Below are 27,044 nucleotides of genomic sequence, written 5' to 3' on the forward strand. Positions count from 1 at the left end.
GGATAAATGCCAGCCTTGATGGAAATTAGGAAAGACAAACTGGGACTAAAATTACCTGCATGCCCTTCCTGCCATTCTTATCTTAGGGACTGAACTTGGTCAGTGCACTGAGGCTAGTCATTTAGGGTGTTCACACACAATAAGATATCCAGTGTTCATTCTACTCTAACTGTTAATTCAACTCTTAGATAGCATTTGGTCCCGATTCCAGAGTGGGGCCAAATGTTATCTGTTAAGAGTTGAATTAACACTGCTGGAGTTTAATTAACACTGGACATTTTACTGTGTAATTAGATGATAACCAAAAAAATATTAAAATTTTAAAGTCAGTATATTTGTAAGCACTGAGAAAACATGATGATGCTAAATGATGCTTTGTGCGTTGTCAAAAATATACTGTTGATGGAAGGTTCTCAGACAATTTCGGAAACTTCTGGAAACAATGTCAATGCTTCCAATCCCACAATGCATTACTGTAGCAACCATGAGGCATGCACCATGGCTACACAAGAAAAGAATGTAGCATTATAGCAGCAGTAAAAAAAAAAAAGAAAATCTTGATATGAAATCTCCATTTAATATTCAAATCTTGTAAGCAACGACACAGGAGCAGTGACCATGCAGCTAATGAAAACCCATTTATGCATTTCAACAGAGAGACCATGCTTACCTGGAGAGAATAATTAGCTTTTTCATTGATTAGCTGGTTAATAAACCTTGCCGTGTGCTGAAAATGAACTTTCTCTGTGAGGGAATAGCAGGCACAAGAAGTGCTGGTAAGAACACTTGCAGTAACATGAGTACAAAAGTCATTTAAATAAAACTGTTTGCAGTGGATTTACTTACTTACTTAATTACCATGTAGACTACCAATTGCCTGTGCCAACGTTAGACGTATCAATCACAGTAAACATACAGTAGTCCTGTCTCATCATTCCAATACTTAATGAGTTTAAACTAATAAAAAAATGAAATAAAATTACCATCAGCTGTCGGATGAATGATCAGGTACTTTTTATCCTCCAGTAGAGATGCATAATGCGTTAAATTCGCCAGCTGTAGTGATGAAGACAGCCAAGAATAAATCTTAACGCAAATACATTTACGAGCATAATCGGCCTAAATTTCAGCAACAGTTTAAAAACTCACCCGGTAAGCGTTTGAGTTTGTCTTTGGTGATCCCAGATATCTTTCAGAAAATGCAGAGGCTGTGGGCAGCAGTTTAAAAAAGATTCAGTGACAACATTCAGATCTCAGATACACTCAAGCACAGATGAGACACACAGAACCATGTGATGTTTTCTCATCAAAACTGCTGCTTTGTTTTAAACCAATTATGTCTCATTTAATTAATCGCGCTTGTAAATGCAAATACATATTTTGACACAGGAATAAACACAAGAATTAACTACTGTAGAAGTAGTTAAACAAAATTATAGTTATTGTATTCAAACAGTTTTTATCAGCTTCATCACCACTATTCAATGGCATGACAAATCATTTCGAAAACTGTGAATTTTAGTAGTAGCTTAGTGAGGACTGACATACTGTAGTTGATTAAGAAATTTCATACACATATTGCCAGAGGTACAGATTCCAGTGAATGTGTCTTGTGATGTGATTAATAGGGATTAACTAATGAGCTAATTTCAGACTGACAATACTGATATAAGGATTAATATCATCATCCTGAATCAGAACTGTCCTCCCACCGTATAATTCGAAGTCTGTGATTGGTGAAAGAGCCGCTCCGCATTTTAATAATGAGTCCTCAGCGTTTAGGAGACGGCTGGTCAAATAACCCCCGTAGACCTGCATGGGAAATGCACACAGAGATTGTTAAGAGCAGAGAGGTCAATTAACTGTAGCCAACATCAGCGAATTGGCTCAATTCATCCGCTACATTATTTCACTAAATCAATAAAAGCATTGAAATAGACAAGCATCCTTTGGTACTCTGTACAAACCGGTGACCCACAGGAGCTTGCTCAGCGAAGGCCTTCTCATTTAACTGCTCAGAAAAACGCGGCGGTTCGAGTGGGGAAACGGCGAAGTGATAAGAGCACTTGAAATAAGCCTCAGTGGTTGACTGAGTAAAAGTAAAAACGGGGCACAGACACTCATCGCTGCACTTGCCCCTGCTAACGCCTTCTTTTCAGCCTGGTGGGTTGGCCTCGGTGAACTATTCATGCGTTCCGATCCGTTCTTTGGTATTACAGCTGGACCGCAGCGCTTTCCAGCTTTCGTTCCCTAATACGATAGCCTGGGCAACAGCCTCTCCGTCCCAGTTTCACTTCCTCCAGATATCCACCAGCTGTCCTTAACCCTTTGAAGAGTAGGATTTTGGAATTTTGTCCCCCATAATTCTAAGTCTATGTTCTAGAACAATAGAACCAGTAGTGCTTGCCAAATTAGCATTAGAATGTTACAGCTAGGAACATTCTAATCACATTATTTGTGATATTTGTGCCTTATAGGGTCAAAACCTGGAATGGCCACTGTATGTGACTGTATTTCTGATAAATTCAGTGCTGTAATTATGCCTTTTAAAATCCCCAAAATGTGTGTTTGACCCTCTCTGGACCCTCTGCATGGATTATTAATTTGCTGTTTTGTTATCAGAAATGAGCGCATCGTTTCTTTGTGCTGCTGGTTCATGTTGAGATTCAGTGGTGTTGAATAGAGAGGCCTGAGAATGGGTAATAAAGTTACCCATTACCCATTAAACAAAAGCAGTTTGCCAAGGAAAATCAACAAAAGATTCAGGCTAAGACAAACGACAGCCAAAATGGTGTAGTGCAATGCTGCAGCCAAAACAGCCTAGCCAAGAGCGCAGCACTTGTACTTGTTTTTGTTTTTTTTATTCCCCACTGGGTAAACTGTGAGCTAAATTACATACACGTCACATAATAAGCCATTTATTCAGAAAATAGAATGAATAAAATTACATTACCTTTCCATAAGCTCCAATGCGCGTTCTGTCAATATAAGATTCCTTTGAGATAACGCTAAAATTGAGAAGCAAACAAGTGGTTAGGTTTTTGTTCACAGTAACAGTAGTGGTCTAGCTGTTTAAAACCTTTCTGTTCCTATTGTTCTGAACGTAGTCATGTTTAATTAAGGTGCTTCATGTTGATCATCTGCCAACTTTGAGCAGTAAAATGCTAGGCCAGCAGGGCTCAGTAAAATATATTGCATCAGATGAGTGAAGTGGTTTTTATTCAGACTTCTGTTCTCAGAAACACACACAAGTGCTATAGGGAACGCACTGGCAATACCACAGCCACAGTTACAGTGAAAGCCTTATTTTACTGTAAGCATTGCTAAGTGAAAGCATTATTTTAGCATTTGTAACATAACAACGTTATAGAGACAGCGTTACTTTAACATTACTAATCTCTTAAGTGAATGTTAGGGTTGAGGGCCGTACTTCAGTGCCTCCATGTGGTCTCTCTCCTCGAACACGCCCAGTTTGCGCTTCACTTTGTGCAGGAAGTTGGTGCCCTGGAAGCCACTCCCCCAGCCGTCGAAGCGGACGGCGATTGCGCCGAAGCTGCTGACCAGAACCGTGGCCCAGTCCAACTGGAACCGCTCGGTGACCATCTGACCGCCCGGTGTCCCGTCCCTGAAACCAGACCAGCGTCGAACACAGCCAATCAGATGGGCCCCTTTGATGACCTCACATCTCCATCTTCACCCTCCTCTCCCTTACGACTACAATTTTAACAACCGCCTATAAACCACTTCCCCATGAGATCATGGTTTCCAGCCTGCTTGATACATTATATTTAGCAAGTTCAAAAACATTCTGTTTCTCATTTATAAGGTAAATTAATGGGTAAATTAACAATTATTTGAGATTTTAACTCAACACAACATTTATACCTGTTGCTCTAGGCTGGCTTTTACTCGATACACTGTCTCTTTAATGAAGCAGGTGTGATTGGAGATTAGCACCGGGTTAATTCAGCAGGAACTGGAGACATTTTCATTTGCAGCATAATTACCTCGGCTGAATTATTAACAGCCTGCTGGCAAGCCAAGAACAAGGTGCCAGTGATTTGATGAATAACTTGACAACCACTGTGGCTCAGTGTAATTAACGCAGTTGTTGTAATGAACTGTCCTCAGTATATTTTCATAAAATGGGAACTGTGTAAAAAAGGCCTCATATCTACATATTCAAACATTTAAAAAGAGACTAAGGAGAGTATAATAATGTGTGTGTGTATGTGTGTGTACCGTGTATATGTATTGTCAGTATGTTTCTGTATGGGTGTTTCTGTGTGTGTGTGCACGCACGTGTGTTTGTGTGTGTACGATCTATATGTATTGTGAGTATGTTTGTGTGTGTGTGAGTGTGTGACATACTTACACTAGCAGCAGTAAGGGGTAATGTGCTGTATCCAGGAATCCAGCAGGTTTCATAATCTGCATTGTCAGAACTGCAGAAAATACACCATCAGACCATGTCCTCCTTCACCTTTCTTTCCTTAGAAACTTTTATCTTTGTACTATTAGTCTCAGATTTGTCATGCCCAAAAACAACTATAATTCCTATCTTTTCCCTGCAACATCCTCTGTTAATTCCTTCAATTTATAATTAAGTCATTTGGCAGATGCTTTTAGCCAAATTGCGAGATCAGAGAAGATGGCCGCTGCCTATCGTGGCTCTGCAGTATAAAAGCTGAGCCGCATAGCCACTGCGTCAGCCCGATGAGTCTCTGGCATGTGCCCAGGCAGGTAGCATGCTGCCAACCGAAGCCCTGCCACCCAGAGCAATGCCACAGCAAAATAAGTGCACCCTCAACCACAGATAGCCTGGGAGGGGTCAGCATTTGGGTATGGAGCAGGTCACTGAGCAGAGAGTCCGGGACTGAGCGGAGTGTACTACATAATGCTTCTCCCTTCCCCCTTTCTGAAGGAATACATTACAACTTTCCACAGACCACAGATCGTTTTACAGCTCCTAAAACACACCACCTATTTCTGTTTGCACTCAAAAGGCTTGAATATCATCAACATTTCTCCTTAACTTTGTCTTAAAATTAAATGCACGTGCTGATTCCAATCTACACAGACACAGTTTGGCAAGTTCAGTGACCACCAGAATTAATTAGCTAATTAAATGAACACATGCATTTAATTATAAGTCAAAGGCAAATGTTGATTGAATCTAGACAAAGATATTTTGACACTGGTTTCTCTGTTGTGCAATATTTTATAACTGGTCAGATCTGAATCCACAGGGAAATTGAAAGGCATAACAAAGGAAACATCTGTTTATGGAAGCACGTTCGTGGATACCTACTGTAATCCTCTATGTTTATCTCCTTGTATTCCACTTTTGGCATCTGCATGGAGTCGAGTGTGATGTTTAGATCCTCGTTGGTCTCCAGATCCAAAAGCTCTGTAATGGCAGGGGCACATGCACTTGAGGTATTGAAGTACATCTCGTGTTAAATTAATAAAATTGATCAAAGAAAAAGACAACGTAAAATAAGTAAAAAGTAAATGAATAAGCATGCGTGTGTGTGTTCATAGTCTATGCATTAGTGTTAGTGTGTGAGGGACTGCATGCACATGGCTCCGTTGTACAGCATAATGGTTGTGTGAAACAAAATAGGCCTTGCACTGCTGGAGTTTTAACTGCCAGAGTCTGAGGTGCGACAGAAGTGTAATACTTAGAATGGCTGTTAGCGCTCTGAGAAAATGATCTTGGTTAATGGGTACATGCAAGTATAAGAGCACGCTTTGATTACTGTGTGAAGCAGACCATAATTAACAAGGGCAGGCTTCCTGTACGAGTATGAATTATGATTCATTACGACAGCCGTGTTGGACCATTCGTTTTTGCAACACTACATTGCCTCATCCTTGCACCTGGATAATTATGTACAGTATGTAAACACTATATATTTATAATATAAATACCTCTAAAATCTCACATGTATAGTGAACATTTAGCGTGCATAAACTCTACTGCATGTCAGCCAGTCTTCTCAGATAGTACAGGAAGACCAGACTCCTGCAGCCAATTCACACAAATCCCTGAAGGGATTTCACTGTGCCTTTTCCAAATTAAAGAAAAAAGTCTATGCACAATCCGCTGTGATTGTATTTCTTATAAATTACAAGTGTATAGTATATCCATACTCTCTCAGACTGGGGTTAGGGATAATACACAGTGCTGAGATACACTGCAGCTGAAAAATAAAGCGTTATTTTTATTCTTCTTTGTCCTTTCATTCTTGATAGATATGCTTTTGTCCTTGATACATGGTCTCAGGAGGTATCGCAGAGAAACTACAGACAGTATAAACACATCTCTAAGATCTCAGCAGCTGCATCAAATCACCTCCAGGTGAAGAATAGTCCAATGTGAAAAGTATGGTTCCGTGCTGGTCCCTATATGGACAAAAAAAAAAGCTAATAAAAATGGACCAATGGAATCTCGCTCAGCTGTCAGTGGAAGACTATCGCTATGGCGATGTGGGCAGAGCTCATGTATATGTGGCAGGGTTCTGGGGCCACAGTGAGCAGGGCAGTCTGTGAAAACGCTATTAACTGGGCTGTCTCTCAGACTGATGGCTGCGCTTTCCCGCCTGATGGCTACGGCTCAATTATTCATGCCGCGACCGTTCCGCTGGCTTCCGCGCAGTTCTGTGTGCGCGAAGCGGGCCTCTGCCGCCTCTCCCTCAGCCAATAACGGCCTGCTCTCGGGCAACGGCGGACTAGCGCTCTGACATCACCAATCCTGCTTTACTGCCCCTCATGCAAATGGAAGTCAGGCCACCGTCAGCCATCACACCCTTATTCCAGAGGAGATGATGCGAGCGCTCACAGAGAAACAACAGCACACCCACCAGTAACGGGTTTGCTCTTTCACCCTTCTCAGATAACTCAGTGGTAGGATATACCGTGTATTTTAAAGGACTCATTCTGTTCTGCTAATTGCATTTGGAACCAGCGCTGGTACAGATATATTTATTCATGTACGTTCTTGTAGGTTATTGTCAGCTCTACTCATATATATGCAGGTCTTGTCATTAATTTAGTTATATGGACTTGTGCCACGCGTGCAGATGCATTTGCTTATTTCTCTACAGTATCTCTGTTTATTAAGAGCTGCGCAGGCATATGCATGCACGTGTAATCCATACTTTAATACACTTCATTTTTCAAAACCATCTAATCTCCTCATCACTAATTAAAACTTGACTTGATTAATCCACCAGGTCAATCTGCTACTCCCCACAACCATGTTTAATGAAGAGAAGAAATACATTCATGAATCATTCATCTCTGAAAATCTGACTGCTCTGTGTGCATTTATTGGAAGATAACTGATAATTAAGTTGTGCATGAAATGCATTTATATATATTATTCCTATAATGTGTCTCTGTTTGATTAATCATTTGTGACTTTGGCAAAATCAAACTAGGGCACGACTGGCTGGCATCATTCAGTTTTTTCATTTAGCTCTAAGAGCAAATGTGTGAGTGTGTATGTGTGTGTGTGTCTGTGTGTGTGTGTGTGTGTGTGTGAGCGTGTCTTTGAATATGTGTGCTGCTCAATTCAGAATAATCAGTTGGCTTATATTACACTGAAACATCACACCCCTTAACTTGTAAACTTATTTTTGCCATCAGAGTGTCAGGATATCTTGCCATTACAGAGACACTTTGGTTAAAAAACATTCACCATTACTGGACAGAAAGATACGCAAACCAAACGAGCACGCACAGCTGAGATAAATCCTGTGTGCCGAACACAGCTGAGATAAATCCTGTGTGCCGAACACAGCTGAGATAAATCCTGTGTGCCGAACACAGCTGAGATAAATCCTGTGTGCTGAACAGCACTGAAATAAATCCTGTGTGCTAAACTTAAATCCAGGATGGTGTATTTGGTCAGGCAGTACAATAAGGGTCATTCCCAACTTCACATGAGCCAGGAGCAAAGGCCCTGGACATTTCGGAGTTCAGTTTTACTCACTCATTCGATCTCTTGTGCTGTACACAGACACAGTCGGCACTCCAGGGCCTTCGGGAAAAAAGAGAAAATAAATAATACATCCCAAAAGGCATTTAAAGGACAACAGACAGGGTAGTGGTTTAATTTATGTAAGTTGTAGATGTAGCATCAAATAGTATAGTGTAGTATATACATTGTCATTGAAACCTCTGTCCCGTGCACCTACATTTACTGTCACTATGCAGTATTTTCATGCATCTTTCATACCAAACAATTTATTTCCAAGGGAAAGGATGAAAGTAGGACAACAGGCAAGCAGACTCTGCAGAGACTGTAAAGTGGGTCATGTTACCTGAAAACAGCCTCAGAGAAAATGACCCACCTCTACAAAACTCTACAGAAACCAAACAACAAGTAACACCTTCCTCAAGAACTTGAGAAGAAATCGCAGCACAGTTGTGCAATTAAAATGGTGGAGTTGTGGCTCGATTTGCAAAAAGGCACAAAAAAGGTATAAATTATATAATATACAAAATAATGTGCATTTGTGTCATGCACAATGCCACCCTACAGTAAATAGACTGCGTACTTGTTTCATCTTACACAGGATATGTGCCTCTTATCATATAGTCTCCATCACGGTTACAAATGGCAACCCACTCTTTTACATTTTAACAATAGGTGACAACATTCTCCTTTTCGAGATGACATGACAACACGTAAATCATTGAATTTACATTGTAGGCATTTAGCAGACACTCTTATCCAGACAGACTTACACAGCTTACATTCTTTTACATGTCATTTATTTCAACGGCTGGAAATTTACTGAAGCAATTTAGGTTTTTTAAGTATTTTGCATCAAGGGTCCAAGATCCAAGAGCAGTCAAACCCACAACTTTTTAGCTACAAATGCAATTCCCTAACCGACATGCTACACTGTCACTCCTTTGAACTTGAACAGTTCCTTTGAACAGTCACCTTTACAGTTGAGGAGGAAGTACTGCATGTCATGGCTGAAGGAGCCACTCACGTAACCACAGCCAATGAAATCGCAGGAGATGCAGCGTCTGTTGAAGGGTCCAATGGTATCCGCGCTGAAGCAGTAAAATACAGAAATGAAAATGAAAACAATTCATTTTGAACCTGTCAAAAAATTTAAACCACAGCATGCATGTACAGAGCACAAGTTAATTCGTTATTGAACACATGACATGACGTACCTACTGGAATAAAACCTAAAAATTTGGAGTTGCAAACTTAGTTTCCTAATCATTATACTACACTGCCACATGAGTAGCCTATACAGTATATTTCCATCCAGTTGTAAATATGTAAGTGATACCTGTAGAGATGTCTTCGTTTTGGGTCATCTTCTGTACTCAGGAAGTATCTATAAAAAAAATGCATTTATATCATTGCCTCAAAATAGAATGTATTTGTGCTGCTATGCAAATACATGAAAGCAAAAACGCATAGATTCGTTGATATATCCAAAAGCTGACATCGAAAAAGAATGTTTTTTGCAAATATACTCGGGGCAATATGCGCTACGAATTGTGTTAGAGCAGAGCTGGATGTTTGGCCTTCTTTAATTCACCATTCATAATGAGACTCGGGTCAAGCCTTCCGGCTAATAGAATTATGAATTAAATATAGCGCACGTGCTATGAAGTCACGGTTTCGTCCAGAAATAGACGAGCTGTGTGACCGCCAGCGGCTTAGCCGCGCCTGACTGGCCCCGTCGGGGCGCGGCTCAGACACGCTCCGGGGCTTACTCACATCAGCTGGCTGCCCTCGTCGTAGGCCAGGACCTCGGTGACGTCCCAGTCCCCAGAGGTGAGTGACTGGAGGCTGTCGCTGCTCGCGTTGGGCTTGAGGAGGAGAGGGAGAGATCGGCAGGAACAGAGATCAGTCCCCCTCTTCCGTTCCCATGTTTCTCTGACAGAATATATTCGATGAATCCCGGACTAAGCTCCATTAAAGTTAAATAAACACTGAATATTTTAATGTGCAATAAAGATATTATGTAGGTTTATAAGAGGTATAATTTCACGAAGTATCTCTTTTGTTACTGTTATTAGTGTCATTACACTGTCTGGGACCTGCAGATATGGGGACAGATTTTATCTGTTCGGATCACGTACACAAAGGACATCAGGCTGAAAAATTCTGGCCTTCAGCTGTCTATAAACATTCCCCAAGATGCAATTCTTTGCCCTGTCATATCAGAGCTGTGTTTGATGGCTGGCAAAGGATCTGAGTTTCTGTGCCTTTTTATAAAACAACTTTTTATTCTCCTAGGTAATTTAAGGTACGCACATCCATAAATTCAGACACTGGTCTAAAACAGAATGACAGTGTGAGAGAAAGAGAGAGCAAGAGAATAAGAGAGGGTGTGAGAGAAAGAGAGAGTGAGAGAGCAATCATGGGGGATCATACCGGTGAGGACAACATAGAGATATGGAAGAACTTCCCTCTTCCTCCCTGTGGGATTGCTCTGGTGAAGAAGAACTTGTGCCCGTCTTTGGAGAATAGTGGCGCTTCGTTCTGCGCATGCAAATACGCAATGTCAGTCACCCTTTTTTCAAAACGGAAATACTAAAAAATTCATAACCTTGGTTTCTCCATTGTCAAACTTTTCCCACAGTCAGTCGGTAGATAACGACCTAAAATGACTTAAGATTCAAATGATCATTCCAAAACAAATCTGTTGGTTTTCTTTGACCAAATGGAATGGCCACTGCATACCTCTGTAGGAAATGCCTGAAAAAATGGGCTACAATTTGACTTGTTTTGGCCTGCTTTATTGTTCTGCCTGGTCAGCAAGTTAATTAGCCAACTAGTCAAAGAATGACCAGATAGCCAGTAAGATAGCGTGGGCAGATAGCTAGGCTGGTCAGTGACATTACCTCATTCAGAAAAGTCACACATAACTCTGCTTTATTGTCTTTGACTAGAGTTCGTTGTTGCAAAGTTAATTCACTGAATATATACTGTATGTGCCTGAATTAGACAGTGAGACTGACAGGTTGACCACAGGTAATGATAGGCTTTTCTGAGCCTTTATCCAGAAATCAGGAAAGTGCTTTCTTTAGTAAAATCTGTACCTGTCTATGCAGCCAGCCCTCACTCTCATCTTCATGTTTCTGAAAAGAGAGAAATTAATAAATCAAAGCCTCCCACATTCATTCCACTGCTGTAAAATACCACATAGGCTAAATTACTATGTCTACAGGAAAAAACAGCCACATTTTCCAAGTGAAAGGTTTATGCATTTTTTCCTAAATTGACACATAATTTAATTTACAGAAAAAGAGTATGTAAAAAAATGCTGCCTTAAAGTTGTTATTGCCAGTTACTGCCAATCACTCAGCAGTCTCATTGAATTACATACCAAATCAGTCAGCACATTGCAGCCTTTAACTAAGCTCCAATTGGTTTCATTTTCAAACTCTATAGTAATACCATTCATGAGATGTGACATTAGCTACGTTAATGTAATCTGCACAATGTCTTGGTTACCATTGAAAACCATTTTTCAAACGTTATATTGAATACATGGAAAATTGATACACATCAGAAACAGAAACGCCTTAACACTAGAATTATTTTCACCCCTTAGCAACTTTTAGAGCAAGTGGAACAAGCTCCTTATGTGGATCAGAAGGGAAGGCACTGTCCCAGATAAACAGCCCCAGGCCGTTTCTTATAGTGGTTCAACATTCTGAATTTCGGTCCTTAGAATGAGACGTGTTGTACCTTTGTGCAGACTCCAGTAGTGGCCTCACACAGAGTCAGAACAGAGATGTTCTGTGCCCTGTTTAGCCAGTTCACAGCCAGTTTTGTATTTGTTGCCCATTTTACCATCGTTATGTAGTACTCCCTGTTGAGAAAGAAGCAGGCACATGAATATCAGAGAAATTCAAACCCTGGTCCTGATGAGCCACAGTGTCTTTAAATCCAGCCTGTCAGCAAACCATCTGGCCCAACCAAATGCCATCTTTGCTTAAACATAAAAACAACAACAAAAAAAAACTTAAGTTAAGGTACTTAATCTAAACTGCTTCAGTAAGTATCCATCTGTAAATGGATCGCACATAAAGAATATAATCAGCGTAAGTCGCTGGTGATAAAAGCATTTACTATGTGCTTAAAAGTGTCGGAGCGGTGCGAGACACACCCTATCCGCTGGTTCTCCGGCCTGCGCATCTCCATGGTGTGAAGAGGCCCATTCAGGTTCACCACAAACAGCTGGATCATGGGGTTCTCTTCCCCCGCCTGCAGGGGGCAGTGTGGAGAGAGAGAGAGAGAGAGAGAGAGATTTCACTCAGGCTGTCCTTAACTTAACGCTAGTCAACACTAATCAATCAGAAGTAGGCTTCTGTGGCACTTACTTTGGGGTAGTGGTACTCTATCCCGATTGGATAAGGAGAACCAGTAAAGGTTGGGATTTCCATTTTGGGGACCAGGGTGTCATCAATGGTAGTGTACGCCAACCTGGCACCATCTGGAGACCACCAGTGAGCAATGTGGGTTTGGAAAATCTCCTCTGCAAAATAAGGCCATAGAAACTTTGTGAAGCCAAAGAAAATTTGAAATACGTTTTTATATATGCTGGCCTGTGTATCCTTTGCAATGCTCTGTATATGGACATTTTAATAACTGGAATATTTTCCAGTATAATCAGACATAGAAGTATAATCATATAATAGAATGACCAGTATAATAGAATTTGACATTCACATACTGAATTCTTCCCTTAAAATTTTGCATATTTGACCATGTCTTGATCTGTCAAATTAATAAAAGGAATGCGTGCCAAACACAAGGCATGTTGGTTCAAGGGAAAAAAATGTTTCTTTATTTAATTACTGAAAAAGAAGTCACATCATTATTGTAAAATGACAGCCTTGAGGACACAGTTAAAAAACAGGTATTAAACTGATACTCAGTGTACCATAAAATATTCTACAACATCTCTAATCAGGCATTTAAAAACAGTGCTGAAGGCTAAGACCTCATAAGTGTCTGTAATATACAGGCAAGTACAGGTAATTGCATTCATGGACAGCAAAATGCTATACATTTTGATCAAAAACATACATGTGAACATTTCAGAGGAGAGAACCTGCTAATACTTATGTGTCATGGTTTTGGCTGATGCCACCATTTCCTGTTTCTTCCAGTTGCTGCTGCCTTTTCTTCATGTATTACGGCCATTGTTATTTTGACATGCACCTTTCTTCTTATTACGTCCACTTGAGTTGTTGATTTAAAACTGCAAATTTCCTTGTTCATTGTCACCTGTTGAGTTTCTTTTAAACCCAGAAGCCGATAAGTTTGCTCAGTGTCACTTATGTTGCACAGAGCCGGTATTCTGTCAAGCGAGGTAAAGGTAAAGGTAAAGGTAAAGGTAAAGGTAAAGGTAAAGGTAAAGGTAAAGGTAATAAAGGTAAAGGTATAAGGTAAGGTAAAGGTAAAGGTAAAGGTAAAGGTAAAGGTAAAGGTAAAGGGGTAAGAGCTGCGATATTGGATTGTTGTGGCTATAAAATTAGCACAACAGTCTTTAGCTTTTTTAGATTGTTGGCAACAAGTTAGTGCCACAATCTAAGCTCAGTATTCTTTCTTTAGGGTTTTACTTTTTCAGCCTCGGTTCGAGGTCTGTTTTCTTTGAGTTGCCCCGTTTTCTGCTCTGGCAGTTTTGTTTTATTTTCATACTCCTTAAACCTTAGTTCTTTTTTACCCAGTACGTGGGTTGTGTAGAGCTTTTTCTTTGGGATACTCTCCCTAAGGAGTATTGTTTTCCTTTCCCTTGTCTCTTGAGACTTTGTGGCTATTTTACCTCTGGTTAATAGCTTAAAGAACCCCCTGTTCAGTCGCGGTTGGTCTCCCAAAACTCCAACTCCCTCACACTTATGAGGGATATCAGTAATTAGCATAATATAATAAAGACCAGTTATATACAGTACTGTGCAAAAGTCAAAGAACACCCTTTCCTGTATTTGCTTTCCAGGGAAAACAGCAATTAAGTGCACATTATTTTTTCAGTGTCAGAAAATAATGAACAACACAATGCATTACACTAAAACCTCCACAATCATGTACAATATCAAATCTTTCAGAATTGAATGTGTCCACCTTTGCTTTTATTACAGCTTCCATTCTTTTCAGGAGATTTGCTTGGAGTTTTTTGAAGAAATCTGCAGATATTTTTTCCTTGCTTCTTGTTAACACCTCCAAAGGTCAGTCTTAGAAGTTTCATTTTCTCTCTATCCAAGTAATCCCAAACACATTTAATGATGTTGCCGTCTGGCCAGTCCATTGCTCTGAGAACACTAGCAGGTTGATCTTCTTTTCAGTGTGCTTAGGGTCATTATCTTGCTGTAAAATTATTTTGTGCCCAATAAAACATTTTCCAGAGGGTATTGCATGGTGTTTTTTTTTTTTAAATCAGCATTTATGTCTTCGATCAAAACCCAATCCACAACTCTAGATGTAGCTATACAACCCCAAACTTGCACTGATCTTCCATCATGCTTAACTGATGGTTGTAGGCATGGTTCAAAGTCTTTCATTGCTTCCGTGGTGTAAATACTGCCTTCTCTTATTTCCAAAAATCAAAAATTTAGACTCTTCAGTTTGAAGGCAAAGGGTTCTATCATAATGTCATTACAGTATGTATCAGGAAACACAGTGGAGATTCCCCACAGCAGACACATTATATATGGTCCATCAAAATGTCTCACAGAAGGCAGTGAAGGAGGCGGGGCAGCTGCAATAAAAATAATCCTGAAACATTCCCAAAAAAACCGGCTGTCTGTATCTGCTCAGCATGGCGGCTTGGGTAAAAGCACTCCGCGCAACACCCCTCCCCCCACACCCCCTCCACCCCCCACCCCGACATAATTTCAACAGCCTTGAAGCGCCGCTGATTGCCATCTCATAGCTGTCGATCCCCGCTGCGATCGCTCACTTCCCAGTCCTCCTCCTCCACGACGGCTCGCCCGCGAGCCTCCGATCCGAGGCGCTGAAACAGAACTCCCGCTGCGGGCGGAGCGACGGGCTGGAGCTCCGCGCGGCGGGTGCGTCCCTTTCCCGCGCGACGCTCGGCGAAAACGCCACCAAAAAAAAAAAAGATTTTTTCAAAGCGCCTTTGAGCTCGGGGAATAATAATACGTGGCCCTGAATTATTAAATCGGAGGGAGACATTCGTTAACGAGAGCGTGACCCCGGGCTGAACCGAGCGGCTGATTGCGGCGCCGGTGAGAGGAGTCGTTCCTAATTACCTCCCGAAGGCCGCCGGTGCCTCTGCCGGGCCTTTCGCCTCTGTAATGTGATTACTCCCTGCACATCTTTAATCACGCGCCGACGCCCAATGAGACTGCGGGCCTGGGATTACACCTTCAAGCAAGAAGGATGTTTCATAACCAGATGAGTGAGAGATAACGCGGCCACTGTGATATAAGCCTGAATCATTAGAGAAACACAAATTCTGGCCACGCTAAAGTTCTGCAAACTGGACTGAGAGGAAAGCTTTAGAGTGTTGTTGAGCAAGGTGGTCACAGTATGATTACTGAGGATGCAGTAGGATGCAAATATCCATTCATTTAACGTAAAGTCATCCAGTGGTTGACAATGTTGAACATCTGAATGACTGTTACTAAATCCCACTCACTCGATACGAGTGATTCATTTTTAATTCTATATCATCTGCTCTCTGAAAACAAAAAAGTGGACTCCGACCCACAAAATGGCAGCATTGATGCTCTTCGCAGGGCGTCTCTGAAGCCTGTCGGGTACAGCTCACATTGGCATTTACCGAGAGTTCTACAGACGGAAATCAGTGTCCCTCCTCCACTTACATAAACAATGACAGGTTTTATGTTATTGCATCCATGTCTTGCTCTGATTGTCTGCAAAATGGCTCAGGGTATTAAAATGATTGGCCGGTGGCAATGGAGGGCATTTCGCATTGCGTTGTCTCTACCTTATCAAAATCCTGCAGCATATATTACCCTGTGACAGTGTGGGGTAATGCGAAGGGAGTGTGTGCTTCAGTAGCACAATCGAGGACGGTATAAATGGATATAAATGTCTCTGAGAAATGTTCACTCTGTCTGCCGCACTGGATAAATGGTGTCCGCAGAATAAACAAAAAAGGATAACACCCAGGTGACTTGACAGACAGCAACTGCTAATTTCCCTTACTCACCATTCACAGCTTGACAAGGATAAATTATGACAGCTTATAAATTATATGTTTTTAAGGCTTGTTCGCGCTCATTACTCATATTAGAAACAACTGCGTAGACAGTTTGGTGATTCATGCACAACGGGGACTGTAGAGGCGTGCTTTCATGTTTGCCAAATGAGTAAAGCACAGCCAGACGGCCAGAAGGTTAACATGTGGGAAACGTATCGGGTATTTTCAAAAGCAGGGCTTCAAAGGTACTGCTCATGCATTTGAAATCAAGACAGTTTACCCTCACCTACAGAGTGCAACTTGATTGTCCTTGAAAAAGAAGAAGAGACTCAAACTAGCTTGCGCTTTAAATAGCTTAAAGTAAAACTAACGCCGAATGTCTTTAAACAGCCACAGGGTGGCGGCAGAACCCCTTGGTGAAACAGGCCCTCTGTCTGCGTCTAAACGTGGACGCTCAGAAATTAGACGGCAGGTTGTGAATTAACCCTGACAACCTGCCAGTTCTCACTTCCATGCAGCCCTGGGAACAACGGTGAGAAACACACATACATGCCAGGAATGGGTAAAAAAAAAAAAAAACCCCACAAGAGAGCGCAGCTGATGTCCAGAGGGACTGTGGGTGTGGACGACTGCTGCTCTTTTCTGGCTGTGTCTGGACTGAATTCTCCGAGACACGTCACCGATTCGAATTGTTTTAACCCCTGCCGTACACCAGACCTGACAGGCTGCTATGAATCTGATGCTCAAAATGAGATCTGGAGCAAAGTGCGGCACACTGTTTCTGTGAAGTCCAGCAAACACAGCACATTTAAAAAATGCTGGGGAACAATCTGATGCCTGATAGGTTATGAAATAATGTTTGGAGAAGAGCCGTCCTCAAATACTCTTAAAACACATTTTTGTGCCAAAGAGTTCTGTCAAGTCCAGAACATTCCAGGTATGCTACATACTCCAGGGAACATCCCCTGATGGATATCCTTTATTCATGAAAAAGCATCATGGACAACACATGTCTAAAACAATTTAAGAATGTTCTAAATTTAAGGACTGAAATTCAAATATATTTCAGTAAACTATACTTCCCAAAAAGCTGAACGATCAATCCACCACAATGTAAATTATTTAATTGATATAACAAAAACAAAAAATTATTAACAAATCCAAGTCACACTTCAAAACTATTCCTGCCATGGTCCTTATGGCTTAAAAATACCATTCAAACCACATCCATAAATTAGGACAAATTGATCCAGATATTATGGAAGTGTTCTGCGAGGCAAAATTGGTAAGAGAAGAGCAATATTTTTCTCCCTGGAAAGCTCTCCTGCACTACCTTTAAAACTAAAAGACAGTCTCCTGAGCTGTCTTCTGCCTCTCTGTGTCCCTGGTCCCACGTATCTTTGATCTCAGAAGGATCATTCAGCAGCCCTGTCCTATCTATGAGAGCAGAAACCAGACACAACAGCTTTAGCTGCAGTGCACTTTCAGTCACAGTGTGGCAGAACAGGACAATCGGACAGCTGCACCTGCTATGTAGGAACCCAGAGACCTGGACTCCTACATCTGGGGACTAACTCTGTGCTCTCTGCTAATTGGCTGACAGTGATGTAATCATGTACAAACTTATCATCACTGCACACACCCCTCACTCACGAAGGCCTCGTCTACCTCAGCTGTAAATGGAGATTAAATTTGCACCAACCCCAAAAACCACAAACAAATCAATGTCACGGTAACAGGAAGCCAGCATCTATAGGTCCTACCCATAATCCAATCTGCTGTTTGATTCGGTTTTATTAATTTTTAATTAACAGCCTACTCAAAGCAACACAGCTCGGCCTGGTGTAAAACCAATACAAAGAGTATTGAGTGCCATTTTATTTGTTTACATTGTTCATCAGGGACAACATACCATGTTAGCACAGTTAACCAATTGCAACAGAATTGCTAATAGCCTAGAATAAATGTCTACATAAGTGCAAACAATGTGGTTACAGTCTCAGTTCTTTGATATGTCATATATTTAGCATACACAGCACATGCTGTTGAAGCATGCAATTCCAAAGGTTCCTGAAGAACACTCAGGACTTCATAAATACTAAAATCAATACAGACTGCATTTTGGGGAGAAAAAATCCAAGACAACATCCTCCAATATCTTCTGCTCAGACAATCACCAATAGGTGAAAGTGTAGGTATGTACTCGCCCAAACAGAATCAAGGAGTTCTTTCAATAATTTATTGATGCCATAAAGTCAAAGCTTCGGGACTCCATTCTTTCTACTCGTACATTGACACAAACGTGCATTTTCCATTCATACCCACGCAATTGACTTCCATAAACTACTCCCAGACTGCAACAAATAGTATCAGTCTTTACCATAAGAACCTCCTCGGTTAACTAGTGCTGCATGTGGTTCTGAGGACATTATCTGCCATCACTACAGCCAGACTCCTGCTCTCAAACACTCTGGCCAGAGCCTGGTCCCTGGGTAGCACGACACCACTGAGACGCCAGCACGACCCGCTTTGATTCGGCGGCTTCCTCTTAATTCCGCGCGAACAATCGTCCCTTCATGACGCCGGCAGACCGGTCTGGAGCTCTCTCTCTCAGTCTGCGCTGAGTCTGGATGACTGACAGACCGCCATCATCAAAGAAGAATCCCGGCGCTGTCATTACCCGCGCCGCTGAGTGTGAAGGGAAAGTAGGGCGGCGGCTCTCAGACTGCAGCTCTGTGACCAGCAGGACTCTGCGGCGGCTGGAAGCTGTGTTGATTATGATTGCTTCATTTTAACATCATAACACCATTGCCCTCCTTGCAGGAGCCGTGGTGTGATTGCCATACACTGTGAGCCATTTAGAAGAGCTGTGCTTTCACTGGTTATACTATTACAGGGTAAAGAACACTGGGAAGATGCTTTGTTCCAGTTCTAGAATAGAATTTGTGACTCTGATTTTGTTATTGGATAAATTATGAATTTAAGACATTTTGACATTGCCTTTGTGCATACGTGGCAGGGCGTTCGGTACCTGGCATGTAACCAGGTGGCTGTGGGTTCAAATCCCTGGGGCAGAACTACTGCTACAGTACTGAGCTGCGCACACAACCTGAATTGCTTCAGTAAACACATCCAGCTGTATTAAAAAGACGATGGTGAACAGAAATGCCTGTCTGAGCCCTTGAGGCAGGTTATTTTAAGCAAACATGCATTTCTGCTGTGCTACAGCAGACAGCTGTCATTCCCTCTGGGGCATTATTTGTATTGAGTTAACTTGCCGGGTGATAAGACAACAGACAATTATACTGTTTGAAAATAAACAGTATTATCTGGGATTTATCCCTTAATGAATTGTACTCTGCCAACCATTTGATTCACAGGGACACAAATCAGCAAGCGCACGATATTTGACTGGAACTCTCAATCCATTTCTGTAGTAAGAACTCTTTTTCTGCTGCGTCACATAACTCTGCATTGGTCTTTATAGCGACTGAACGAGTGGCAGTACACTGCTCTTAGCATGCTATTCGGCTCTGTCTCGTGCATTACAAAATGCTCTTGAAAGCAATCACCGGTTTTTTTACCAGACTGCATTGCAGCATTTTAACAGAAAAATTAAAGGTGCTTTTTTCTTAATCATTAATGACAAACAATGATATATAAAGAATCAATGGAAGTCATTTTGCAGTGAAAAAGATCCAGATGGAGCATGAATTCAGCTCAGTATCAGTTACCTTCCTTTAAACCATTTATGAGTTTCAATAAATAATGACAGGTTCAAATGGCAAGATATTCTCTGAGGTTTGGAAGAGATGTGTCAGGACTGCGCAATATGCCCCATGATTAAAGTTATATATTGGAGCCCTCCTGGAAATGTCTCTCCACACCAGATTGTCCCTTAGATTTACTGCCAGAATAAATGGGAATACACACACAGGCACACACACACACACACACACACACACACACACACACACGCAGGCACACACACACACACACACGCAGGCACACACACGCACACACACACGCACACACACGCAGGCACACACACGTACGCACACACACACACACGCACAAAACCAAGCCCTATTCCTTCCTCATATATGAATGTTCGGAATCGTATTATCAGTCAACAGATGCACAGAATGACTGCAGTGAAGTAGGAAATTGCATAATTTGACAAAGAGAAGCAATTTACAAGTTTGGGGATGTGAGCTCAAAAAACAAACATGAGTGCTCCAGGCATTGCTTTTCTGAAACTTTATTTTGTGTTTCTCAGTTAATTTTACAGGAAAAGATATGAATGCTTCAGATAAATATAGCCAGGAGAGGATACAAACATATTTTATTCGTAGCTCATAACTGATAAAAAATTTTTTGTAAATGGTTGTAGGACCCTACAAACTGCTCAACCACTATGAGTATGTGTTACCAATATGGGTATTCCAGTGTTATTTGGAAAACATAACATTTGGAAGCATTTGTGGGTATTCCTAACACTGCTGAACATTCCCAAATTCTTACTGAAGAGTACTCCCTATGTACCAGAGCAGGGAAACCTGGAGGTGAATATGTGAAAAAGGTAAAAAATGGCTGCTGTACATGGCTAATCATGAGGCTTACCTTCATAAAGCCAGTCACTCAGGCCGTTAAAGATGACCCGTTCCTTTCCCGACGAAACCAGGCGTATCGATCGGCTTTCCACAGTGGCTCGGTAGTAGATGTTATTCTCGAATATGAAGATCTGAGAGGGCATAAAAACAGGAACAGGCACCGCAGTTTGTAAAGCGTGACAGCACGGACCCTGCTGGTGGTGGGCTAAGAAACTGGAGCTCAACGGCCTGATGTAAGCTTCAGTGTATCTGCCTGCAATAATCCAGCTCTTCTCTGCAGAGGGTTTTTAGGAAGTCACTTCCAGGACAGTTAATTTGATTTGAACCGACTATTTCAGCTACACATAGCTATATATTTTCACAGAGAAATACAGTCCAGTAAGCTCCATATATTAAACTCTCTTCAAAAGTTTAATCTAAGTGTGTATAGCCTTGCATCTGCAAGCATGAGACAAGCTAGCTTGTATGCTAAAAACAGCTAATATACCATTTAAGCACATCAATGGAAGAAATATTGCATATTTCATTTTAAAAGATGCATTAATAGCAGCGTGCTGTGCCCAGACGCTGTTTGGCAGTGTAGACTTGTGCACCGCCCCCTTTACTCTGTCCTGGTGATATTTGGGTCCACAAAGGGGGGCGCCCCTCGCTCCCAACCCACAGTGAAAAGATACCAGCATGCTCAAACTCCAAGGCCAACACAGGAGAACAACCAAACATGGAGTATCTGAACATGAATAGCAAAGAAATGTTCCTTCCTGGCTTTTTAGGGCAAGTGTAAAACTCCACTCAGGGCAAGTGTAATAGCTCCACTCAGTAAAGGATTTTAGTGAAGGGGAATGCATAGTGGAAAGGGAGAGAATCCATTTCACACACAGCACATGTGGGGCGTCATCTACAAGCTTCCAAGGCCCAGAGGTAAACAAGAAGACGGCTGGTTCATTTCACAGCATCTGAAAAAAATATGTAAATCCACTGAATAGTTCTGCTGACTAAAGTTTCCTGACTGCTTTCCGTTTATTTATTTATTTTTAGCCAAAATGGCACAAAAAAAACAATAAGAAGTAAGAATTCACGTCACACTCATGTCTCACTACGCACAGCCTTCTTCGGCTATGTGCCGGTATAGCACACAAGTGTCATTGCTCTGCCAAATACAGCCCATCCGAAAGGACGAAAAGCAGGCTGGTTATCGGCGTCTGCGAGCGCGGGGGACGGAGCAGCATGAGCGGCGGCGCGCACGGAAAGCACAGACGGATCTGATCGCGCCGCGGAGCTGAGGAAGAAATATTTCCTCAACACCGCCTCGCCGTGCCATCGCACCGCCGGCTGGCGGTCTGCTCCTGGGGGATCAAGGGAAGGCTGAGAGAGCGAGGCGGGAGATGAAAGGAGCGGGCGATCAAAGCGGCTCGGGCGGGCCGCGCGCCTGGGAACGGGCGTCGGAGGCCAAGGGCGAGCGTGAAATCCCCGCTCCTCACCCCTTGGCTAGCTAGCCTGTCTCTCTCTCTCTCTCTGTCCTCCTCCCTCTCTTCTGCCGTCAGTTCTCTTTGACTCTGTCTCATTCTCTATCCGAGTACTTTTCTTTCTGTGTGTGTCTGTGTGCGTGTGTGTCTGTGTGTCTATGCACATATGTGCTTGATGAAAATGAATGTAAAGTAACTACCAAAGATGAGCATGTGCATGCAGGTATGCTCACACAAACACACCAAGTGTCCATAAAATACATTCTTTGATTATGCAAATTCCTAATCACAAAAAGAAAAACTAGAGTCAAATCACTGTTAATGTCAAATATACATAATTAGATATATACAAAACCCATAATTAGATGACAGAATGAGGACTCTAAGCTGAATTTGAAGACATGCTGAACTGTAATGGTAAAACATTTAAACAATTAAATAAAAGCTGTCTTCTATTAAAAGTTTTATTTGGGTATAAGTGCTAAGATTTATTATTTTGAAAGATCGAGCTATCAGACTGTGAACATTAAACAAGTAAACACTCTAAAATAATTGGAAAAAAGTAACAATATAATCACAGACACTTCAGAGTTGTAAAATCCACATTAGGTATTTAACACCTGTTAAAAATGAAATGCTCTTTTGTTTCATTTGTTATTTATGCAAAAAGATAAAAAGGCATAATTATCCAGTGAGAACATAAACTGATTTTCAATAAGATGCACAAAATGTAGAGAAACAAAGGGGGGGGGGATGCACTTTTATCTGAGTTCATTCATGAATAACAGTGAAGCCTGTGAGTTCCTTTGGAATAATTGCTCTGTATACTAATGAGCACAAACATACAGTTTTATAAATGGTTTGTTGAAACTGAACTACAATAATGAGTTGTGAAGTATTACTGTGGTGTGTGAGGGAACTGATTAATAAAGTGAATTAAAAAGCGCTGTATAGTATGGCAGCAAAATATTTAATCATTGCTAGGTTTATTTTCTGTTAATATGGGGAGTACTATGATAATCATTCATAATTATCTATCTATCTATCTATCTGGAAATCCTCATAGGCCAACCTCATGATGCACAGAATGGGCTGAATGACAATTCTATCATTTTTAAGATTTTAAACTCAGGATTTGCACTGAACCAGCAGTCAGCAGGAGCTTTGTGAAGACCACCGTTTAGACCTTCACGAGTCCCCCGTGTCATTATGAGATTATGTGCCGCTTGGGGTCACGTAGCAGTACTGTGGAGAGATGATGGGGAATGGCTGTGGAGCCTGAAAGCACACAGATAGCTGTCCTTGGCTCCACTCTCCCTCAGGCTCACAGCCACTCTGCAGGTTCCGGAACCACTCCTGCCAACTGAGGCCTGGACCAGAACTGGGTCCTTCTGGCTGCCGTGGCCCCACACAGCCTGCCTTTAACACACCAGCTGCTTGTGTGCGTGTGTGTGTGCGTGTGTGCGTGCATGCGCGCATGTGTGTGTTTCCATTTCCAAAGACCTGTAATTATTCACAGCTGGTTAAACAGAAATCTAATAAAATATTTCTGTATATGTATTATGCATTGGAAGCAATTAAATCATATTATACATTATTATTATTACAGTACAAAGTGAGTAAAGATACAACACTTCTGCAGCCTCAGAGGAACTGTTGGCAGCCACCACCTACGGCAAAGCCTCAGTTTCATCAAGAACACAGCCACAGTCATTGTGACATATTCCTATAGGCCTAATAGCTCATGGCAGTATTTAATGTGCATGGGATTCTGGGAGTCAGCGGGAGGAAATGAGCTCACAGTCCTAAACTCTGCACACAGTCCTAAACCAGGAAGCAGCAGGCCACTTGCACCTGTGCATGAGTTTCAGTCTGTTCCCTTCAGGAAGCTGCAGCCAAGAAGCAGCACGGTGCAGTCTAGGATTGCTGGGATGCTTTTTATTAAAGGATCGGCTTACGAATATCAACAACTACACAGGAGTGACAATAATTTGTTGGTCTGATCCAGATTAAGGGTTTAGATGGTGACAAAAAAGCTACTTCACTTCAAATTAATAAAAAACGAGGCAAAATGGTTTGGGCCCTGACTGGTCGCACTACATAATGTGTTTCAGCAAACATCCTCCTCATGAATATTTACATCTCGTGAGAAAACGTACTGGATAGACACGTATGTGCACACCTGCTAGGGTAATTGCACAAGAACATAAGGATACGTTTGCGGCGGGAGCCTGGACTTCTTAGCTTGCCATTGAGCAGCAGACTAGAGAGCATCCATCACTGCGTCAAGCCTGGGCTTCAATGTCCCAAGGGTCTCTGACTCTGTCTCTATGGCAACCTGAGGACAGTGACATCAGCGAGAGGAGGAGCTCACCAGCTGCTGCCCGTGGGGCCCCCAGCCGGCGTACTGCAGCGGGACGTTGCGCACCTCCGGAGGGCTCAGGATCCAGGTCTCCCTGCAGAGAAACGGCACCACGCTTTACTCTAGCCCCGCAAAATGCACCGTGGACACGAGGATTCAAGAGAGGGATTAAGCAGGCAGTTAGACTTCACATCTGATCAAAGTGTTATCTATACGGTGCATTTTCTGTGCATGGCTAGCACCCGAGCTGCACTGGGACAAATAATATCATCCTCATCTGCTTAATGTATGGGTAGCTAGCTACACCATTAGCACTTTGCCTGCTGTGAACCACTAAGGGCAAGCTAATGGGGCATTTAATGTATGTAAGTACATTTTCCTCTTCTTCAGCACTGGAAAGAAAAACATGGTTCACGCAATGTTTCGCACAAAGTTTCGTGATCCAGGATCAGTGTTATAAAGATGATTATAATGTTAGTGTGCTCAGTGCACCTTACTCTAACGCTGCTCCAGAAGATCAGCAGTGGGAAGATTTGGGTAACATCCTGCTGTAATTCACACAGCACCTCCGACACATTTTCATCATTTGAATTGCAATATTTTGTATCCACTAGGTGGCAGCATAGACAGATTGCTTATCTACAGTGCAGTGTGTAGGTTTTTGGGCAGTGACACAATTTGTTGTTGCTTTGATTCTGTTCAGGGACAACAGCAACTGCAAATAAAATTTTCACACCTAAGAGCTTTCTGCATGAATTAATGGTACAGAGACACACAACTGGCCAAGAAACCACTGAACAGTCAACTGTCCAATTACGCTTGCTCCACTAAGATGCGGGGACTACGTATAAAAAGTCAGTCATTTCTAAGCAGATCACTGGATATGGATGTAAATACCCTTAAAATAAAGCTGACAGTCTGCACTCTCGTGTTTTTTGTTTTGTTTAAATCCAATGTGCAGGAATACAGAGCCAAAACAACAACAAAAAATGTTGCTGTCCAAATATACAAGCTAGAATGCATTTTAAGTACAAGAATACAGAATGGAGTTGTTTTCACCCAGGTAACTGTGCCTGGTCTCATGCATTAACTGTAATACAGTAACAGGTAACATGCTTTTAAGTGTTTAAGCAGAGTTTGCTCACTTACGGAGTATCCAGACTGCAGATGATGTAATGGGCATTGTAGGAGTGCTGGTACACCTGGGTAAACATGCAGAATTACGAGGTTATGATGGGGTTTCATTCTTTTGCACTCTGAAAACTGCAGGCACACCAGAGCCCAGTCTGTACGCTAGTGCTAAATTTGCAGTTAGAGTAGGACTTACCAGCCAAACACCTCTGACAGTTGGTGTCAGATTGACTAAACCCTTTCAATGCTCATTAAAACAAATTAGATTTTCTTAAATTTTAGAAGCACCAAAAAGTCTTGGCCAAGAAATGATATGGATACTAAAGAGAAAAACACAAGTTATATTAACTTGACTCTAACTTGAAATTAAATTTTCCAGTTATGATAAACCATTGGTGAACAAAGAAATGGCTTCACCAAGACGGTCTTCACCAAGTGGCCACAGGAAGGTGCATGATGAGAGGGAACATCTCCAATGGGCGGGTGGAAATGTCTGTTAATAGAATTACTCAACACGCACTGAGGCTCTGCTTGTGATCAAGCCCTGGGTCAGGAGGATCCTGGCACACTGTGTGAACTCAAAGAAGACCCACCCCTCCCCCCACCCATGTAGGACGAGGGGGCGCTGCCACCATCAGACACGTCTTCAAGTCCAGGGCGGAAATAAAGGTGTGATCGCAGCACGCCCTGCATCCGGCCGCTTGCTCTCTCTCGCGTGTCGCTCCGCCATTCGGGCCCTCATTTTTAGATCTTCTCGCCATTGGGCACGGGAACATCTGCTGCCGCATGTGACATCACTCCCGAGAGATGCAACTGATGTGCAGTTAATCCCTTTGGCTAAAGACCTTGGTCTTCAGCTCAGCATGCTAATCGTATCCCTTAGTAGTCACTCCAATAAGTAATGCTGCTTCAAGTCTTGAGAGGCTGTTCAGTTTCCTTTTTCAAGGAATCTGCCACTGTGAATGAAAATGTATGCTCCTCTAGATGATGGGACTCCTTTGTCCCGGTGCTGTTTTACATCTGGTCCGTATTTTGGTTGAGGTCGGCTGTGGTTGTGAATCTGACCTCAATTCAGATAAAAACATATGACCTCATAATGAAGAGAATATTTGGCCCATTTTGGCCTGTCTACTTGTGCAAGCTGGTACAGAGACAACAGTGCCTTCACCACCTGCATGAAAGCAGTAAGAATATAATGCAGACGATTCCACTCTGACCTAACTGGTTATTATTCATCATGGGGGAGTCCAGATAAAGCACTGCCTATTAAAGAAGCACCGGTATTCCAAAA

At 42.1% G+C, this 27,044-nt stretch overlaps 1 protein-coding gene across 5 annotated transcripts in view; it reads right to left on the reverse strand.

Annotated features, from left to right (window-relative positions):
- LOC135260873 (dipeptidyl aminopeptidase-like protein 6) overlaps positions 1-27,044 on the reverse strand; it is a 165,313-nt gene that overhangs the window by 2,517 nt on the left and 135,752 nt on the right. For all 5 annotated transcript variants that reach the window (XM_064346538.1, XM_064346540.1, XM_064346536.1 and 2 more), the window contains 20 exons: positions 25,772-25,824; positions 24,635-24,716; positions 20,808-20,928; positions 12,376-12,530; positions 12,162-12,259; positions 11,741-11,864; positions 11,089-11,127; positions 10,421-10,528; positions 9,761-9,852; positions 9,324-9,371; positions 8,960-9,075; positions 8,000-8,047; positions 5,312-5,410; positions 4,376-4,445; positions 3,431-3,625; positions 2,954-3,008; positions 1,713-1,812; positions 1,150-1,208; positions 984-1,056; positions 671-744 (listed from right to left, as the gene is read on the reverse strand). In XM_064346538.1, the coding sequence (XP_064202608.1) occupies positions 671-744; positions 984-1,056; positions 1,150-1,208; positions 1,713-1,812; positions 2,954-3,008; positions 3,431-3,625; positions 4,376-4,445; positions 5,312-5,410; positions 8,000-8,047; positions 8,960-9,075; positions 9,324-9,371; positions 9,761-9,852; positions 10,421-10,528; positions 11,089-11,127; positions 11,741-11,864; positions 12,162-12,259; positions 12,376-12,530; positions 20,808-20,928; positions 24,635-24,716; positions 25,772-25,824 (1,809 nt within the window). The remainder of the gene's footprint in view (positions 1-670; positions 745-983; positions 1,057-1,149; positions 1,209-1,712; positions 1,813-2,953; positions 3,009-3,430; positions 3,626-4,375; positions 4,446-5,311; positions 5,411-7,999; positions 8,048-8,959; positions 9,076-9,323; positions 9,372-9,760; positions 9,853-10,420; positions 10,529-11,088; positions 11,128-11,740; positions 11,865-12,161; positions 12,260-12,375; positions 12,531-20,807; positions 20,929-24,634; positions 24,717-25,771; positions 25,825-27,044) is intronic.

Source organism: Anguilla rostrata, chromosome 8 (assembly GCF_018555375.3).
Source record: "Anguilla rostrata isolate EN2019 chromosome 8, ASM1855537v3, whole genome shotgun sequence".
In the NCBI taxonomy this organism is placed as follows: domain Eukaryota; kingdom Metazoa; phylum Chordata; class Actinopteri; order Anguilliformes; family Anguillidae; genus Anguilla; species Anguilla rostrata.